Raw genomic sequence first — 18,908 nt, 5'->3', positions numbered from 1 at the left:
CTACGTTAAAATCATTGCGTTTTTATTAGACACATTCAGGAACTTCTTTGTCATTTTAAAACACTATTGAACAATTTCCAAAAAAAAAAAAAAATACGAAGCTATCTCCGGTCAGCCGCTCTGGACCAGGTCCCAGTGTACGGACGGCGGCGGATACAGGAAGTCGCCGTCGTCGTCGTCTATTCTCACCGCGCTGAATCTGTCCGGCGCCGTCCAGACGGGACGTCTGTCTTCTTCTGTGCGGAAGAAGAATTGTAGAATCAGTTGTGGACAAATGAAACGTGGAATTCGTTTGAGGTTTTTGGACGCCGGTTTGCGCGACGTCCCGCGGCGTTCGGCGCTCACCGCGGGGGGCCTTCGCTCGTCGCACCCTGCTGTCGAGTCTCCAACACTTCAGCGCGAGGAAGAGGATGAGACACAGCTGGAGGACGAAGGTCAGGATGCCCAGAACCACGATGGTGTCTTTAACTGTCGGGGGAGATGAAGGACGAGGAGATCAAAGGGTTAACATTTAAAAATAAATAAATAAATAAAAGAGAGAGAGAACCGCCGTTAATAATTCAGACAATGTCTTCTATGCTGTGGAAACGCGATACGTTGCACACGTATTAATGTTTGATGGGGACGATTAATGAACGCTTCCTTTTTACTGCACGTCACAAACGTAGAAATGTGAATAAAAGAACTGCGACTTCAGCAATAAAATCACAAAATTCAGTGGATTTTTAATTATTTACGTCTTTTCGGGCATGAAAGCTTTGATCGCTTTGATCACTTTGATTAACGTTGATCACCGGAATGGAAAAACACAGCAAGACGTTTGATTCGCAACACAGAAAAAAACCAGACTCAAGTGCGCCCCCGGTGGTCAAATACGTGTATTGCAAACAATCTGGCAAATCTGAATGAAGGAATGAATAAATGTTTTGTTTAAAACAATTATTTTAAGTTAATTAATAACTTTAATTCAGTTAAATAAACAAGATGATGTGCAATATACAACAACAAATGGAAAAACGTCGAAAGCACGTAACATAAAATAAGTAGTAATATTTCCTTCTCTTGTCTGAACAGTAAAACCTGAATTATTCTGTATTTTACTGATCTTTTACACATTAAACTTCATTTAAGTCACTGAGAAACAATTATATTGTATATTAGTTCTCACTTTACTCAAAAATAAACAGTCCTCCGAAATTATATTTGCTTTTTATCAACTTAAATTGTTGAATTTAATCAGGAAGGCTTCGGTTATAAACCTGATAGAAACTTTTTTCTTCCTTTTTAAAAAAAATATCCAACGTTGAAGTTCAGGACGGAGGCGACAAAAGTGCTTTTTCTGCTGAAGTAGAAATACTAGAAACGAGTGTAAGATAATATAAATTAATACGATTTATCTATAGCGACATAGATATTTTGAGTAATAAGAAAAGGGCAATGAAAGAAGTATAATGTACAATATAACAGGAGTACATGTTCTGAATGTAGTGCAGAAATACTGGTATTTTCAGTTGGAGTCCGTAAAGTGAACCTTCCTCCGCCTTGTTTACTTTTTCCACAAATACAAACAAGCAACGAGCCGGTTTTCAGAACAAAAAGCAGATAATCAAGTTCAAATATTGAGATTAAAAGTAAAGAAGTCTCTACTTTATATATTTATATATAAATATGCACCGGCTATACAAGCAGTTCATTTTTGTGCTTCTATTGAAATTCTCCTTCTGAATGAAACGATAAAACGGTGTTATTACATAATGAGTAGAAAGTTTATTATTACATATTATTAACGTTTATTATTAAATACGTGAGTGTTATTACATAATGAGTAGAAAGTTTATTATTACATATTATTAACGTTTATTATTAAATACGTGAGTGTTATTACATAATGAGTAGAAAGTTTATTATTACATATTATTAACGTTTATTATTAAATACGTGAGTGTTATTACATAATGAGTAGAAAGTTTATTATTACATATTATTAACGTTTATTATTAAATACGTGAGTGTTAATACATAATGAGTAGAAAGTTTATTATTACATATTATTATTTAACATTTATTATTATATATTTTAGTGTTTTTACATAATGAGTAGAAAGTTTATTACCACATATTTCAATGTTATTACATAATGAGTAGAAAGTTTATTATTACATATTTCAGCATTATTACAAAATGAGTAGAATGTTTATTACTACATATTTCAATGTTATTACACAATGAGTCGAAAGTTTATTATTAAATATTTCAGTGTTATTACATAATGATTAGAAATTTTATTATTACATATTTCAATGTTATTCCATAATGATTAGAAAGTTTATTATTAAATATTGCAGAGTTATTATATGAGTAGAAAGTTTATTATTACATATTTCAGCATTATTACAAAATGAGTAGAATGTTTATTACTACATATTTCAATGTTATTACACAATGAGTCGAAAGTTTATTATTAAATATTTCAGTGTTATTACATAATGATTAGAAATTTTATTATTACATATTTCAATGTTATTCCATAATGATTAGAAAGTTTATTATTAAATATTGCAGAGTTATTATATGAGTAGAAAGTTTATTATTACATATTTCAGCATTATTACAAAATGAGTAGAATGTTTATTACTACATATTTCAATGTTATTACACAATGAGTCGAAAGTTTATTATTAAATATTTCAGTGTTGTTACATAATGATTAGACATTTTATTATTACATATTTCAGTGTTATTCCATAATGATTAGAAAGTGTATTATTAAATATTGCAGAGTTGTTATATGAGTAGAAAGTTACCGGCAGTGGAGATCCTCGCCGTGGATTCCCAGTAAGTGACTCCAGGATCCGGGGAGCCGGTCGTCAGGTTCCGGCCTCCGATCAGATCCATGACGACCCCGGGGTCTCTGGAACGCCAACACAAACACACGCTTACTTTACTGAACTGTGTGTGTGTGTGTGTGTGTGTGTGTGTGTGTGTGTGTGTGTGTGTGTGTGTATGTGTGTGTGTGTGTGTGTGTGTGTGTGTGTGTGTGTGTGTGTGTGTGTGTGTGTGTGTGCTTTAGTGTCACGTTGGTTTACACGTCAAAGTGTCAACACTGTGGAGGGGGCGGAGCTTCTGACCGCGTCACCGATGACGTGACTCCATATATGAAGACGCGAAACAGCCTGGAGGCGCATTATGTAATAACACTGAAATATGTCAAAGTAAACTTTAAATAATAATAATAAACTTTCTACTCATTATGTAATAACACTGAAATATGTCATAATAAACTTTAAATAATAATAATAATAAACTTTCTACTCATTATGTAATAACACTGAAATATGTCATAATAAACTTTAAATAATAATAATAAACTTTCTACTCATTATGTAATAACACTGAAATATGTCATAATAAACTTTAAATAATAATATGTAATATTAAACTTTCTACTCATATAATAACACTGCAATATTTAATAAAAATGTTCTACTCATAATATAATAATGCTGAAATATGTAATAATAAACTATAAATAATAATAATATGTAATAATAAATAAATAATAAATCTTCCCTCTGTTTTGCTATTTTTTTTTTACCACTGAGGAGATAAAATGCTTTAATTCTCTTCACTTTCTGCATTTTTTAAAACTTTTTGTTTGTTTGTTTCAGAAAAAGTTTTGTAACATTTTGAAAAATTATCTCCGCACCCTTTTTTTTTTGTTTGTTTGGTTTTTTTGCTTCCAAAAGTTCCGCTTTTCATCGCCTCCAGGCGGCGTCGAGTGTTTTTTCCCCCCCAGAAACCCAGAGTTTCCCTTCAGGGAAAGAGGGCGGAGCTTGCGTCATCTGACCAATCACAGAGCAGCTGACTTCCCCACAGAGGAGCAGTTATGAACAAAAGCAACATTGTTGCCGCAACCAAAGACAAGAACATTCCTGATGTTTTAAAGCGTGACGTTACAAGACGTTGTGAGTTTGACAGTATAAACAGACGGTAAACTGATCTCTCTCTCTTACTTATCATTGTTTGGAGGCGGGGTTTCCTCCGTGTGCGTGCGTTTCGCGTTGGAATAGTAGTTCGTGGTCAGGAGGCGGAGCTTCGACTTAAATGGAATAAGTGGGGTTGTTTTGGAAAGTGACGTCGAAAAGCAAGACAACAAGAGTTGAACGTCTGAAAGTTGCTGAGTCGCCGTCTGGCTTATCTTATCCACAAACAAACAACAATCAACCCTTTAAACTGATAAGTTCACTGATTTGTAACTTTTTTTTTAAGTCATAGAAACTTCCAACTCTTCAAACAGCAACACAGTAAAAAGTCGGTTTGAAAACTGAAAACTCACGTGAAACGTCGATACTGCAGATCTACAATGTTTTCACAGCTGAGCCCACGAGCCAGAGCGCCGCTGGACTTCAACCGACAAAAACAATTAAAAAAAAAAAACCAAAAAAACAGGCTCACACGCCGTTTTTTTTACCTCGTGGACGCGTGTGAATGTCCCGACCTTCCGGTGGGCTTCCGGAGCTCCGGGCCAAATCAGTGTTTCTCCCTTCAGCGCCACTCAATCCCCTCATTAAGGCTCCAGAGCTTCGCTCCCCTGCGGCTCCTCTTGGTGGGCGGAGCCTAATCCACCACGTCCAGAACCATCAGAACGCGGACGGTGTGACGGACGGAGCTGCGGTGCTGCGGTGCTGCGGTGCTGCGGTGCTGCGGCTCCGTCGGGGATTTATAGTAGGAACGGTCCAGGAGCAGGTTTCACTCTGTTTGTGAGATAAGTTACTAATCTGGAGGACTTTGTCCACGAGCCTCCACTGGACTGCAACTGCAGCTGTTTACCACAACTGCAACCGGGGGAAAGAAAAATATATGTATATATATATATGTGTGTGTGTGTGTGTGTGTGTGTGTATGTATGTATGTGTGTGTGTGTGTGTGTGTGTGTGTGTGTGTGTGTGTGTGTGTGTGTGTGTGTGTGTATGTATGTATGTATGTATGTATGTATGTATGTATGTATGTATGTATGTATGTATGTATGTATATATATGTATGTGTGTGTATACATGTATATGTATATATGTATATGTGTGTGTGTGTGTATATATATCTATATCTATCTATCCATCTATCTATCTATCTATATATATATATATATATGTTTTCATGCTCCTCATGTTTTCATGCTTCTCATGTTTTGGTGCTTCTCATGTTTTCATGCTTCTCATGTTTTCATGCTTCTCATGTTTTCATGCTCCTCATGTTTTCGTGCTTCTCATGTTTTTGTGCTTCTCATGTTTTCATGCTTCTCATGTTTTTGTGCTTCTCATGTTTTGTTGTTTCTCATGTTTTCATGCTTCTCATGATTTCATGCTTCTCATGTTTTTGTGCTTCTCATGTTTTGTTGTTTCTCATGTTTTCATGCTTCTCATGTTTTGGTGCTCATATTTAAGTTGCAAATGTTTTTTTGTGCTTCTCATGTTTTCATGCTCCTCATGTTTTCATGCTTCTCATGTTTTCTTGCTTCTCATGTTTTGGTGCTTCTCGTGTTTTCATGCTCCTCATGTTTTCATGCTTCTCATGTTTTCTTGCTTCTCATGTTTTCTTGCTTCTCATGTTTTCATGCTTCTCATGTTTTCTTGCTTCTCATGTTTTCATGCTTCTCATGTTTTCGTGCTTCTCATGTTTTTGTGCTTCTCATGTTTTCATGCTCCTCATGTTTTGGTGCTTCTCGTGTTTTCATGCTTCTCATGTTTTCATGCTTCTCATGTTTTGGTGCTTCTCGTGTTTTCATGCTTCTCATGTTTTCATGCTTCTCATGTTTTGGTGCTCATATTTAAGTTGCAAATGTTTTTTTGTGCTTCTCATGTTTTCATGCTCCTCATGTTTTCATGCTTCTCATGTTTTCTTGCTTCTCATGTTTTCTTGCTTCTCATGTTTTCATGCTTCTCATGTTTTCGTGCTTCTCACGTTTTCTTGCTTCTCGTGTTTTCATGCTTCTCATGTTTTCTTGCTTCTCATGTTTTCTTGCTTCTCATGTTTTCGTGCTTCTCATGTTTTCTTGCTTCTCATGTTTTCATGCTTCTCATGTTTTCATGCTTCTCATGTTTTCTTGCTTCTCATGTTTTCATGCTTCTCATGTTTTCATGCTTCTCATGTTTTCTTGCTTCTCGTGTTTTTTTGCTTCTCATGTTTTCTTGCCTCTCATGTTTTGGTGCTTCTCATGTTTTCTTGCCTCTCATGTTTTCATGCTTCTCATGTTTTCTTGCTTCTCGTGTTTTCTTGCTTCTCATGTTTTCATGCTTCTCATGTTTTCTTGCTTCTCATGTTTTCATGCTTCTCATGTTTTCATGCTCCTCATGTTTTGGTGCTTCTCGTGTTTTCATGCTCCTCATGTTTTCATGCTTCTCATGTTTTCTTGCTTCTCATGTTTTCATGCTTCTCATGTTTTCGTGCTTCTCATGTTTTGGTGCTTCTCATGTTTTCTTGCCTCTCATGTTTTCATGCTTCTCATGTTTTCTTGCTTCTCGTGTTTTCTTGCTTCTCATGTTTTCTTGCCTCTCATGTTTTGGTGCTTCTCATGTTTTCTTGCCTCTCATGTTTTCATGCTTCTTATGTTTTCTTGCTTCTTATGTTTTCTTGCTTCTCATGTTTTAATGCTTCTCATGTTTTCATGCATCTCATGTTTTCATGCTTCTCATGTTTTCATGCTCCTCATGCTTTCATGCTTCTCACGTTTTCATGCTTCTCATGTTTTCATGCTTCTCATGTTTTCATGCCCCTCAGCCACGGTGTTCCTGGAGTTCTGGAAGAGACGCCGCGCCGTCCTTGCCTACGACTGGGACCTCATCGACTGGGAGGAGGAGGAGGTAGAACAAGTGTATTTTAAAACATGTTGGGGGAAAAAAAAGTTTGTTCTCGATCTTCTTCTTCACACTAGAAGTGAAAATCAAAGTCATGCCTCAGGTTGACTTTAGGTGGCAGCAGTGAGTCACTCTAGCACCTGATTCTCTGGGATTTTTCTTCTTCGTTGGTGGTGGCAGTGGGAATCACTGATCACTAATCCCTATTTATTCGTTCTGCTGCCATCTGGTGGTGCAAACCTGTATTGCAAGGTGAAATAGTGCCACAGCCTTTAAATTTAAAGTAGTATGCGCGACGAAAATGCCTTATTTTTCACAAAACCAAATGTCATCCGAGAGAAAAAGTGCTACAACGAATGTAAACATTGTTTACTTGTTTACTTTCTCGGTGCCGGTCTCTTTCAAAAAGTTGCGTTAATGTCCCTAGCGCTGTGACGAAGTGTGTCCGTCTTGGTGTCCAGGACGAGATCCGCCCCCAGTTCGAGGCCAAATACTCCAAGAAGGAGAGGATGAACCCCATTTCTGGAAAACCCGAGCCGTACCAGGCCTTCACCGACAAATACAGCCGCCTCGTCGTCTCTGCATCCGGAATCTTCTTCATGGTGAGACGTGTGCGGCGCCCCCTGGTGCCGCCTCGCCGAGAAAAAAAAATCATTTTGCGCGACGTTTTTAAGTGGAAACGGAAAACTTCTGTTGCGTTTCGGACGTCTGGAAAACACACGTTTTTGAAAACGCCGCTACTGAGCGTGCTCAACGTGGTGGGAGTGACCAGGAGTTCTGCACATGCTCAGTAGAGCCAATCAGAACAAAGTGTCGTGACGCCCAGTCCAGAGTCTGCTGGGACTTGGTGCTTTTATTTTGACAGTTACCATAATAACAATCCAACTTGGTGGTTTTATTTTGACAGTCGCTGTAATCACAATCCAACTTGGTAGTTTTATTTTGATAGTCACCATATTTACAATCCAACTTGGTTTATTTTGACAGTCACTGTAATAACAATCCAACTTGGTGGTTTTATTTTGACAGTCACTGTAATAACAATCCAACTTGGTGGTTTTATTTTGACAGTCACCGTAATCACAATCCAACTTGGTAATTTTAGTTTAACAGTCACTGTAATCACAATCCAACTTGGTTTATTTTGACAGTCACTGTAATAACAGTCCAACTTGGTGGTTTTATTTTGACAGTCACTGTAATCACAATCCAACTTGGTACTTTTATTTTGATAGTCACCATATTAACAATCCAACTTGGTTTATTTTGACAGTCACTGTAATAACAATCCAACTTGGTGGTTTTATTTTGACAGTCACTGTATTAACAATCCAACTTGGTAGTTTTATTTTGATAGTCACCATATTAACAATCCAACTTGGTTTATTTTGACAGTCACCGTAATAACAATCCAACTTGGTTTATTTTGACAGTCACCGTAATAACAATCCAACTTGGTTTATTTTGACAGTCACCGTAATAACAATCCAACTTGGTGGTTTTATTTTGATAGTCACCATATTAACAATCCAACTTGGTTTATTTTGACAGTCACCGTAATAACAATCCAACTTGGTTTATTTTGACAGTCACCGTAATAACAATCCAACTTGGTGGTTTTATTTTGATAGTCACCATATTAACAATCCAACTTGGTTTATTTTGACAGTCACCGTAATAACAATCCAACTTGGTTTATTTTGACAGTCACTGTAATAACAGTCCAACTTGGTGGTTTTATTTTGACAGTCACGGTAATCACAATCCAACTTGGTACTTTTATTTTGAGAAAATATTTTTGGTAATTTTCTTTATTCCTTATTATTTTAACGTGACAGTTTTTTTTCCGACGTCCCGGTGTGACAGATCTTGGTGGTGATCGCCGCCGTGTTCGGCATCGTCATCTACCGCGTCATCACCGTCAGCACCTTCGCCGCCTTCGGCTGGGCGCTGATCAGGAACAACTCTCAGGTGGCCACCACCGGCACGGCGGTGTGCATCAACTTCTGCGTCATCATGCTGCTCAACGTGGTGAGTCCACACACACACACACACACACACACACACACAGTATACACTAACGCCCAGCAGGGGGCGCTCTAACCCTCTAACTTCAACCGGCTCAAAAGTTAAATACGTGTCAGGAAACACATCATCGTGGATGTTTTTGTTTTTTTTCCTTCAGACCTAAACAGCTTAAGTGGTATGAATTAAAAAAAATACAAATAAAAAAATCCCTTTTGTTTAATACGGTGTAACATTAATTCACAGGATGGTATGGCGGCGAGCATGGCGGAGGTGTCATCATGCGTTGGGCTGCGTCTCTGCCTCGAGTACTACGTAAAGAAGAAACGTGGTTATTTACTCATCATATGCACTGAACTTGAAATTTTGAATTTTACAGCAGAAGCTAGTAAGAAAATAATAATAATGATGATGATGATGACTTTTTTTAAAAACATGTTTCTTATGAGCTAGAGCTGAAAATTTTGAAATTTCAAGTTCAGTGCATACGAAAAATATTTTTTTCTTTATCTAGGACTCAAGGGAGAGAAGCAAAACATATTATTATCATTATTATTATTGTGATTTTTTTATTATTATTATTGTGATTTTTTTATTAGTATTATTATTGTGATTTTTTATGATTATTATTATTGTGATTTTTTTATTATTGTGATTTTTGATGATTATTATAATTGTGATTTTTTTTTTTTTGTGATTTTTGTTATTATTATTGTGATTTTTTATCATTATTATTATTGTGATTTTTTATCATTATTATTATTATTGTGATTTTTTTATTATTATTATTGTGATTTTTTAAATTATTATTGTGATTTAATTTATTATTATGATTTTTTAATGATTATTATTATTGTGATTTCTTTATTATTATGATTAATCATAATAATCATCATTATAATGATCACAATAAATCCAATGCAATCATTTTTCACTTTTTTTTTTTTTTTCTGCTTTACTGTGTTTTTACACTTTTAACTGTGTTTTCATCCCCGACTGAGAAGCGTTTTATTAGATGTGCAAACTGGACGTGAAATAGAAAAAACAATATAGAGAAGCTCTGGACACACGCTGGTTCCATTCCGTTAATAATAAAAATGCAATAATTGGTCAACTTATGTTCTTTTTGTTCCAGCTCTATGAAAAAGTCGCCCTCCTGCTGACGAATCTCGGTAAGTTGCAGAGTCGAGGGTCTTTCTGGCGACGGTTTCTACTTTATGGTCTGATGGTTGTGTAATTTCCTCTCTGGCCTCACGGCGCCGCCACAGAGCAGCCGAGGACGGAGTCGGAGTGGGAGAACAGCTTCACCCTCAAGATGTTCCTCTTCCAGTTCGTCAACCTCAACAGCTCCACCTTCTACATCGCCTTCTTCCTGGGCAGGTGAGGCGTTCAGCTGCTCAGCACTGCCCCCTGCAGGGAGGCAGAGGTAGTCACTCCCTCAACTCAGGCTTTTTTCATTGCAGTTTAATTTTGTTTTGTTTTTTTGTATTTAAAAACTAAAACTATGTATTATTGTGTACTACTGTGTTTTTTAAATGTTGAATCATGTTTATATAATGAAATCCTGTAGTCACTGTTCTGACTACGAAGTAGAACTAACAGTAGTTGGTTTTACTTTTTTGTTTTTAGAAATCATAAACACTATCGTCTGTATGATTGTATTTGAGAGGACAGTATTTATGTGTAAAAAAGTAATAGTTAGAAAATGTCAGTAAAGTAGTTGTAATACTGAAGAAGTACCAATAAAGTTGCAGCAACAGTTGAAAGTAGCAATAAAGTAGCACTAATAGTTGAAAAGTATCAATAAATTACCAGAAATAGTGAAAAAGTACCAATAACGTTGCAGCAACAGTTGAAAATCATCAATAAAGATACAAAAAAGTATCAAAAAAATTAGCAGTCAAAGTGTGAAAAGTATCAATAAAGTAGCAGTAATAGTGGGAAATATATCAATAACATAGAAGTGATGGTGAAAATGTATCAATAAATGACCAGAAATAGTGAAAAAGTACCAATAAAGTTGCAGCAACAGTTGAAAAGAATCAGTAAAGATACAAAAAAGTATCAAAAAAATTAGCAGTCAAAGTGTGAAAAGTATCAACAAAGTAGCAGTGATACTGAAAAAGTCCCTGATTTAAGACACACAAAATGAAAAATTCTCATCAAATGAGAGACTGAAGCACAAAGACGAGCCTCAAAACGTGATTTTCTTCAGGTGTGACTTCACTTCCTGTTTCCTGCCAGGTTCACGGGGCGACCCGGAGCCTATCTACGCCTCATCAACCGCTGGAAACTGGAAGAAGTGAGTGACGCCGCCGGCCAATCACAGCAAAGCATTATGGGTCCTCCACGCCACGACTGTCGACCATTTAAAAAGGCTCTGTCTCCATGGAAACGGGGAAAAAACAACTTTTTAAAAGTGCACCATCTCATTGAAATGGAAAATAATGTAACTTTTTTAAATTGCTGACTCCGTCTCCACGGAAAAGGGTGAAAACACAACTTTTTGAAAACGCTCACTCCGTCTCCATGGAAACAGGGAAAGCGCCACTTTTTGAAACGCTGCTGCTGCCCATGCGCACCACGGCTGTCGTAAATAGTCCTCCTGCACATGCTCAGTAGCCGCACAATAACAACGCTTTTTCCATATTGTCCTGGGACTTTGTAGTTTTATTTTGACAGTCATCATAATAACAATCCAACCGGGTGGTTTTATTTTGACAGTCACCTTAATGACAATCCAACTTGGCGTCTGTCCACTGGAGTGTCGGAGTTAATGTTTATAGTACATTGACGCCCCCTGGTGGCCCAAAAATGAAAACCACCATTTAAATGGACGTCGTTTTCAAAACGTTGCCATGTAAACATGAAACTTTTCGTAAATAAAAACACAAAAGACGATGCATTTTCACTTGAAACCTTGTCGTGACGTAAACGAGGCCGAAGGTCGAGACTTTCAAATGAATATTAATGATGATACGATCGCGGTGATTATTATTGGATGGTTCCCTGTGTAACCCCGCCTCCTCTCTGTGTGACCCCGCCCCCTGTCTGTGTAACCCCGCCTCCTCTCTGTGTGACCCCGCCCCCTTGTCTGTGTGACCCCGCCTACCTCTCTGTGTAATCCTGCCTCCCTCTCTGTGTAACCCCTCCTCCTCTCTGTGTAACTCCGCCCCCTCTCTGTGTGACCCCGCCCCCTCTCTGTCGCCGCAGTGCCATCCCAGCGGCTGCCTCATCGACCTCTGCATGCAGATGGGGATCATCATGGTGCTAAAACAGACGTGGAACAACTTCATGGAACTCGGATACCCGTCAGTTCCTTCTGCTTTCTAGAACCTAGAACCCCCCCTCCCCCTCCCCCTCCCCCTCCCCCCCTAAAAAAAACCAACAAAAAAAACCCAACAAAAACATGTTTTCATAAAGTTTCAGCCATGAAAAAAACGCCACGCAGCAACGATAAATTTTGATTTGACACCAGCCTTAATGGTTTAATTTTTTAGGTTTAAAAAAAAAAAAACTTTTTTTTTTCTTTTACTTTGAAGGCTGATCCATAACTGGTGGACCCGGCGGAAGCTGCGGCGGGAGCACGGCCGGAACGCCAAGGCCGGCTTCCCGCAGTGGGAGCGAGACTACAACCTGCAGCCCATGAACGCGTACGGCCTCTTCGACGAGTACCTGGAGATGAGTACGTACCGCCGCCGCCGCCGCCGCCGCCGCCGCCGCTACGTCACAGACTCATGAACTCTGTTTCAGTTCTGCAGTTCGGCTTCACCACCATCTTCGTGGCGGCGTTCCCGCTGGCGCCGCTGCTAGCGCTGCTCAACAACGTCATCGAGATCCGACTGGACGCCTACAAGTTCGTCACGCAGTGGCGGCGGCCGCTGCCGTCGCAGGCCAAAGACATCGGTAGAGTCCAAACACAGTCCTACGGACTATACTCAATATTGGGATCCTTAGGAGCTGCATTCACAAACTGCTGTGTCTTGTGTGAGCTGGACTGGCTCCGCCCCCACACACACACACCCCCATCTGTTGGGAAGATGGAGGAGGTACTTCCTCTCGTGGCGCCATGTGCCAGAGCAGAGCTGCCTGATTGTGGGAGGAGTCAAAGGGGGGAGGAGCCTACCTTGGTTGTGATTGGCTAAACCCCAGATGACATCATATAGGGTTTGATTTCTGATTGGCTGCTTGGAGCAACACACTTTTTGAAAGAGAGAGAGAGAGAGGACAGACTTTCTACACCTCTGGTGCGTCGTTCCAGATGTGGAGACGATTTGTTCTGCTGGAGAACCTTTAGAAAGTGGATTTTCCATAATATGTTCCTCATGCATGGAATACATGCATTTAGAATAATATTTTTTTTTTAAAGATTAATTTAGCTTTCACTTAAAAAAGTGGAAGTCCTAACCAGCAATTAACGTTTTTAAGCAAGACGGGAAAACTTTTGTATTATTATACATTTTTGAAAACTGGGAGGGGAAACACAAGTTTTTGAAAATAGTCCATCTTCATGAAAACGGGGGAAAAAACGTCCAGTTAGCATAAAAAAATGTCCCTAGAAGCGACAGAGTGTTTTGGAGGTGGAATTTTCATTTCACTAGAACTTTAAGTTGAATTCTCTCCGTGTCTTTGTTCTGGCGAACGTGCGGCAGGGATCTGGTACGGCATCCTGGAGGGCATCGGCATCCTGTCCGTCATCACCAACGCCTTCGTCATCGCCGTCACCTCCGACTTCATCCCCCGCCTCGTCTACGCCTACAAGTACGGGGCGTGTGCGGGTCAGGGCCGAGCGGGGGAGGGGTGAGAACGCCCAACTTCAGCAACGTTTTCCCCAGCTTTGCCGGTTGAAGCCGTGTGTAACGTGGCACCGCCTCCGTCCCCCGTCCGTCCAGGTGCATGATGGGATACGTCAACGCCAGCCTCTCGGTGTTCCGGGTGGAGGATTTCGAGAAGACGTCGGAGCCGCGGACCAACGGCTCCGAGCTGCTGGGCGGCGCGGTGCAGTTCTGCCGGTAGGTGTCGGCGTAAAAACGACGGTCCTTCATCTCGACTCGAATCTTCGCCAAATATGGCGTCTTGCTCTGCTCCGCCCCCCCCCCCCCCCCCCCCCCCCCCCCCCGCAGGTACCGGGACTACAGGGAGCCGCCGGACTCCGCCCAGCCGTACGCCTACACCCTGCAGTTCTGGCACGTCCTGGCGGCCCGCCTGGCGTTCATCATCGTGTTCGAGGTCGGTGTTTCGCGAACGGATTCGGATACAAGGAAAGTCTTTCAAGGGGTCATGAGCTGCGGAATATTGGATCAAATCATCAAGAGAAAAAAATTTACAAAGAAAATAGGGGGGAAAAAGAAGAAAAAAAGAAATAGAATCTCGGATCCTAGGAGCTACATTCAGAATCTGCTGTGTCTGTGTGAGCCGGACTGGCTCCGCCCACATACGACCATCTATGGGAAAGAGGAGGAAGTACTTCCTCTCGTGGCGCCATGTGCCAGAGCAGAGCTGCCGGATTGTGGGAGGAGTCAAAAGGGGGAGGAGCCTACCTTGACTGTGATTGGCTGAACCCCTTTTAATTTAGTTTTTCTTCGTTGTTGTTTTTGTTTTCGCAGCACATGGTCTTCGCCATAAAGACCCTGATCGCGTACCTGATCCCGGATCTGCCCAAAGACCTGCGGGACCGAATGCGCAGGGAGAAGTACCTGATCCAGGAGATGATGTACGAGGCGGAGCTGGAGAGGCTGCAGAAGGAGAAGAACGAGAAGAAGAAGAGGAAGAAGACGACAGAGCGAGCCCATCACAAGGAGTGGCCCTGAACGCAGCAGCCGACCATGAGTGTGTATGTGGAGTTATTTCTTTATATCTATTTTTATGTTTGTATATAGATGTATTTGATGTATTTCTGTATTTTTTTGTTTATGTATAATTTGTATGTTTATTTATTTATTTATTTATTTCTCAGTTATATTTATGTTTATTTGTTCAAACTTCTTTTCTCTACGCTGGAAACGAAACAAAATGTTTGTTTGTTTTACAGGAAAACACACACACACTCAATTCTACACACACACACTATACACACACTACATACACGACATACACACTACATACACACACACACACTCTATACACACACTACATGCACATACATATTCTCTCGACTCTATACACACACACTCGACTGTACACACACTCAAATACTCTCTCAGCTACACACACACATACCACACACACACACACACACACACACACAGGTTAAAACATTTGTTTTGTCCACTTTGTTTATCTTTATTTGATTAATCAGCCTGTCGCAGAAACAAAATCCCACTGAAGATGACTGAATGAATGAATGAATGAATGAATGAATGAATGAATGAATTAATTAATTAATTAATTAACGTAAACAAGCAGAAAGTTCTATTTCACTGAAACACACTTGAACTTTGTGTGTTGCATTAATTTCCATCACGTTAAATGTTGTTTTGTTTCCTCCTCCCGTTCCTGCCGTCAGTCTGTCGGGTGTGACGTCACCCTGAGAGGAACCAGGCACTGCAGGCAGGACCCAGCACCCCCTGCTGGACGCTTTCTGAACTGCAGGCGCCCCCGACTCTGCAGCCAAACTTCTTTATTCGCTCTGTATTGTCGGACTCTTGCGGCGAAGCGTCTCCACGCCCTGAATGTAACGTTCAAGCCAGACTTTTGCAGCTTTTTTTATTTGTTTATTTATTTTCTAGACAGATTCAGCTTAACGAATGACAAAAAAAACAACAACAACTCCTGTTTACAGTTCTCCTTCACCAGGGAGTTTGCTTTATTGTGTTTAAATCTATTTAAATGAATGTCAGGCCATCTGCTCTGCTGTAGTGTCGTACAATAAAGCTGCAGGTTCCATACAGTTCTACTCTCCCCAGGCTGGGACTCCATCCAGTCTGCTTCTAGTGGAAATGCTCTCCAGTTCCAAATTAGATCGATAAGAGCAAATAAATCCTATTTATTGTAAATACATGTGATTCTGTCTTCCTTGTGTGACGATGCAATGGCAATATTCGTTCATAGATTTGTAGACGAGCCACTCGAGTGTCGAGGTGCAATATTGTGACTTTTATTGAAATGGAAAATGAGGAATTTGTAAAAACATAAATTAGTGCCAAAAATATGGTGCAAAACAGCAGAGGAAAAATATGTCAGTCAATTTAAGAATTAAAATGGAAAATGAGGAATTTGTTCTGGTGGAATAAAAAAAAAAAAAAAAAACACCTAAAAATATAAATTACCCAAAAACAATAGAGGAAAAATATATATCAGTGAATTTAAGAATTAAAATGGAAAATGAGGAATTTGTTCTGGTGGAATAAAAAAAAAAAAAACACCCAAAAATATAAATTACTGCCAAAAACAACAGAGTAAAAATATATATCAGTGAATTTAAGAATTAAAATGAGGAATTTGTTCCGGTGGAATAAAAAAAACACCTAAAAACATAAATTAGTGCCAAAAATATGGTGCAAAACAACAGAGGAAAAATATGTCAGTGAATTTAAGAATTAAAATGGAAAATTAGGAATTTGTTCCGGTGGAACAAAAAAAACAAAAAAAACACCTAAAAACATAAATTAGTGCCAAAAATATGGTGCAAAACAACAGAGGAAAAATATGTCAGTGAATTTAAGAATTAAAATGGAAAATTAGGAATTTGTTCTTGTGGAATAAAAAAAAAAAAGAAAATACCCAAAAATATAAATTAGTGCCAAAAATATGGTGCAAAACAACAGAGGAAAAATATATATCAGTGAATTTAAGAATTAAAATGGAAAATGAGGAATTTGTTCCGGTGGAACAAAAAAAACAAAAAAAACACCTAAAAACATAAATTAGTGCCAAAAATATGGTGCAAAACAACAGAGGAAAAATATGTCAGTGAATTTAAGAATTAAAATGGAAAATTAGGAATTTGTTCTTGTGGAATAAAACAAAAAAAAGAAAATACCCAAAAATATAAATTAGTGCCAAAAATATTGGGCAAAACAACAGAGGAAAAATATTTCAGTGAATTTAAGAATGAAAGTGTAGAAGAAATGATATTATCATAAAAAAATAGCCTCCAGAGGGTCACGTTTCAAGTGAAAATGCAGGTTTTTGGAATTTTCATTCCGGAAAAGTTTCACATTTCAACACTGAAAACGATGTAGTTTGCAGGTTGGGCCACTAGGGGGTGATGCTGGTGGGTTTTCCCAATGGAACGCACACACGAATGCGCTCAGTTGCAGCGTTTCCGTCATTCCGTGTCCAGAAATGCTCGTTTTTTGCCCGTTGACACGACAACGGAGTTTCAATGACTCTGAGTTCTATTCCTGGGTTTTTTTAAAACGGACATCGAAAGATAAGAGATTTTTGAGACGGGTTTTGGTCACTTTTCTATTTTCAAAGCACCAAAACAAGAGTTTTCAGGAGTTTTTTTCTTACCTTCTTTCCCCGTCAGTCGGCAGCGTCTCTCCTCCGCCGAGGATCACAAATGAAATACTTTCTGTTTTCTTTATCAAACATCCGACACAAGTTATCGTTGGAGGTTTGAACCATCTGAGGACGACGTCACGGACAGAGTTGTTTTTGAAACAGTTTAAGGGAAGATTAGATAATGGATTGAACCGCGAGCAGCTGCTGTTCTCGTCGACAAGAACAAACGGGTTTCCAAATGTAGATAATGTTTTATTTAGACGTGGCGTTCAGGGACACCTGACGTATTATAACAGCTTCGACACTTCCGCTCGGCCTCGTTGGTCCAGAAACTTGATGGTGGAAGTTTTTTGCTTTTCCTGCCGTGTCTGTGTGAGCTGGACTCGCCACCACCTTCAGCGCCGCCATCTTGGATAGGTCTCTCGCTCGCCCACATCTAGAAAAGCTAGAAAAGTTCTTTCCCGTGGAATTTCCATGAGGTTTCCACGGGATAGAACTTTTTTTTTCAGCTTTACTTTAAGTTTTTCAAAATAAAACACGGACAGAGTTGCTCGTTCTGCGTTGACCCTGGTTCTGGAAGAGCGACACGCCCCATCCAATATGGCGGCGACGCCGGACCACCGTCAAGCCGACGGTGCTGGAGCAGCATCTTTATTAATGACTAAAAAACCTAAGAGCTTAAAAAAAAAGCTCTTTTCTGAGGCATAATTCTAAAAATGCTTTGAAAGCTGGATTGATGGTTTAAAATATAAATATATATATGGTAAACCTTTAGTTTTCCCAAAACTCAAACGGTCATTTCAAAGTAAAGCAGCCCCAAAACGCATAGATTTTATTAAAGAGAATTTTTAATTAAGCATCTGCTTGTATTTGTTTTCCAGTCTGTTAATAAAAGAATCATCTTCATAAGTGCTCTCTGTTCACTCGCTGTTTAAAAGTGCAATAATTCTCTCTCTCAAATTAGATACAGGAAATATTCTTGTTGTGTAAATAAACACACAGTATTCATATTAAGTTATTGGCTGAAATTGAAGAATAATGAAGATCCCCGCCTCTGTTTTCATCACTACAATGTTCCCACTTCCACCTCTTCCAATGGAGCCATTCATTCTCTATGATCTGTCGTTTCCCAAAGCTTTGAACGCTTTCATCTGCCTGCAGTACTCGTCCGTACCACCAGAGGGGGCGCGAGCCTTTCTCCAAAGGTTTGGGACACCCAGAGCTCTTTATCGGTTCATGGTTCAGTAATTGATCATTGATTCACCGCTGGAGGAAGGAATGGAGGATGTGTGTTGATCACAACTTCTCCGCAGATGCATTTTAATCCCCCCCCCCCCCCACAAAAACCCCCAAACAAAAACAAAAATAAACAACCCCACATCTGTTTGCACAATACCTCTGGCTCTGTTCGTTTTCCAAACGCAGAAATAATCACAGATTAAAGGCTTGTCCTCCAGGATGGATTACTCCGGTGTGACGGCCTCCCCTCAAACTACATTTTCATTATTAAAAGCGACGCAAGAGGCAAACTGTTTCGTTTCCCATTAAGACGACCCCCCCCACCCCACCCCCCCCACCCCCCCA

At 39.5% G+C, this 18,908-nt stretch overlaps 1 protein-coding gene across 1 annotated transcript in view; it reads left to right on the top strand.

Annotated features, from left to right (window-relative positions):
* Positions 1–14,686, top strand: part of LOC308146483 (anoctamin-4-like) — a gene marked incomplete at its 3' end in the record, with an annotated part of 38,331 nt that extends 23,645 nt beyond the window's left edge. The window contains exons 16-28 of the mRNA XM_080518347.1: positions 6,775–6,857; positions 7,313–7,453; positions 8,718–8,882; positions 10,012–10,048; positions 10,145–10,256; positions 11,121–11,178; positions 12,090–12,187; positions 12,419–12,561; positions 12,630–12,782; positions 13,529–13,676; positions 13,769–13,888; positions 14,000–14,105; positions 14,483–14,686. Coding sequence (XP_080374473.1) covers positions 6,775–6,857; positions 7,313–7,453; positions 8,718–8,882; positions 10,012–10,048; positions 10,145–10,256; positions 11,121–11,178; positions 12,090–12,187; positions 12,419–12,561; positions 12,630–12,782; positions 13,529–13,676; positions 13,769–13,888; positions 14,000–14,105; positions 14,483–14,686 — 1,568 coding nt within the window. The remainder of the gene's footprint in view (positions 1–6,774; positions 6,858–7,312; positions 7,454–8,717; positions 8,883–10,011; positions 10,049–10,144; positions 10,257–11,120; positions 11,179–12,089; positions 12,188–12,418; positions 12,562–12,629; positions 12,783–13,528; positions 13,677–13,768; positions 13,889–13,999; positions 14,106–14,482) is intronic.
* Positions 14,687–18,908: the final 4,222 nt, after the last annotated feature.

Source organism: Blennius ocellaris (genome assembly GCF_963422515.1).
Source record: "Blennius ocellaris genome assembly, chromosome: 22".
Classification (NCBI taxonomy): domain Eukaryota; kingdom Metazoa; phylum Chordata; class Actinopteri; order Blenniiformes; family Blenniidae; genus Blennius; species Blennius ocellaris.
This window is presented reverse-complemented; position numbering and strand designations above follow the sequence as displayed.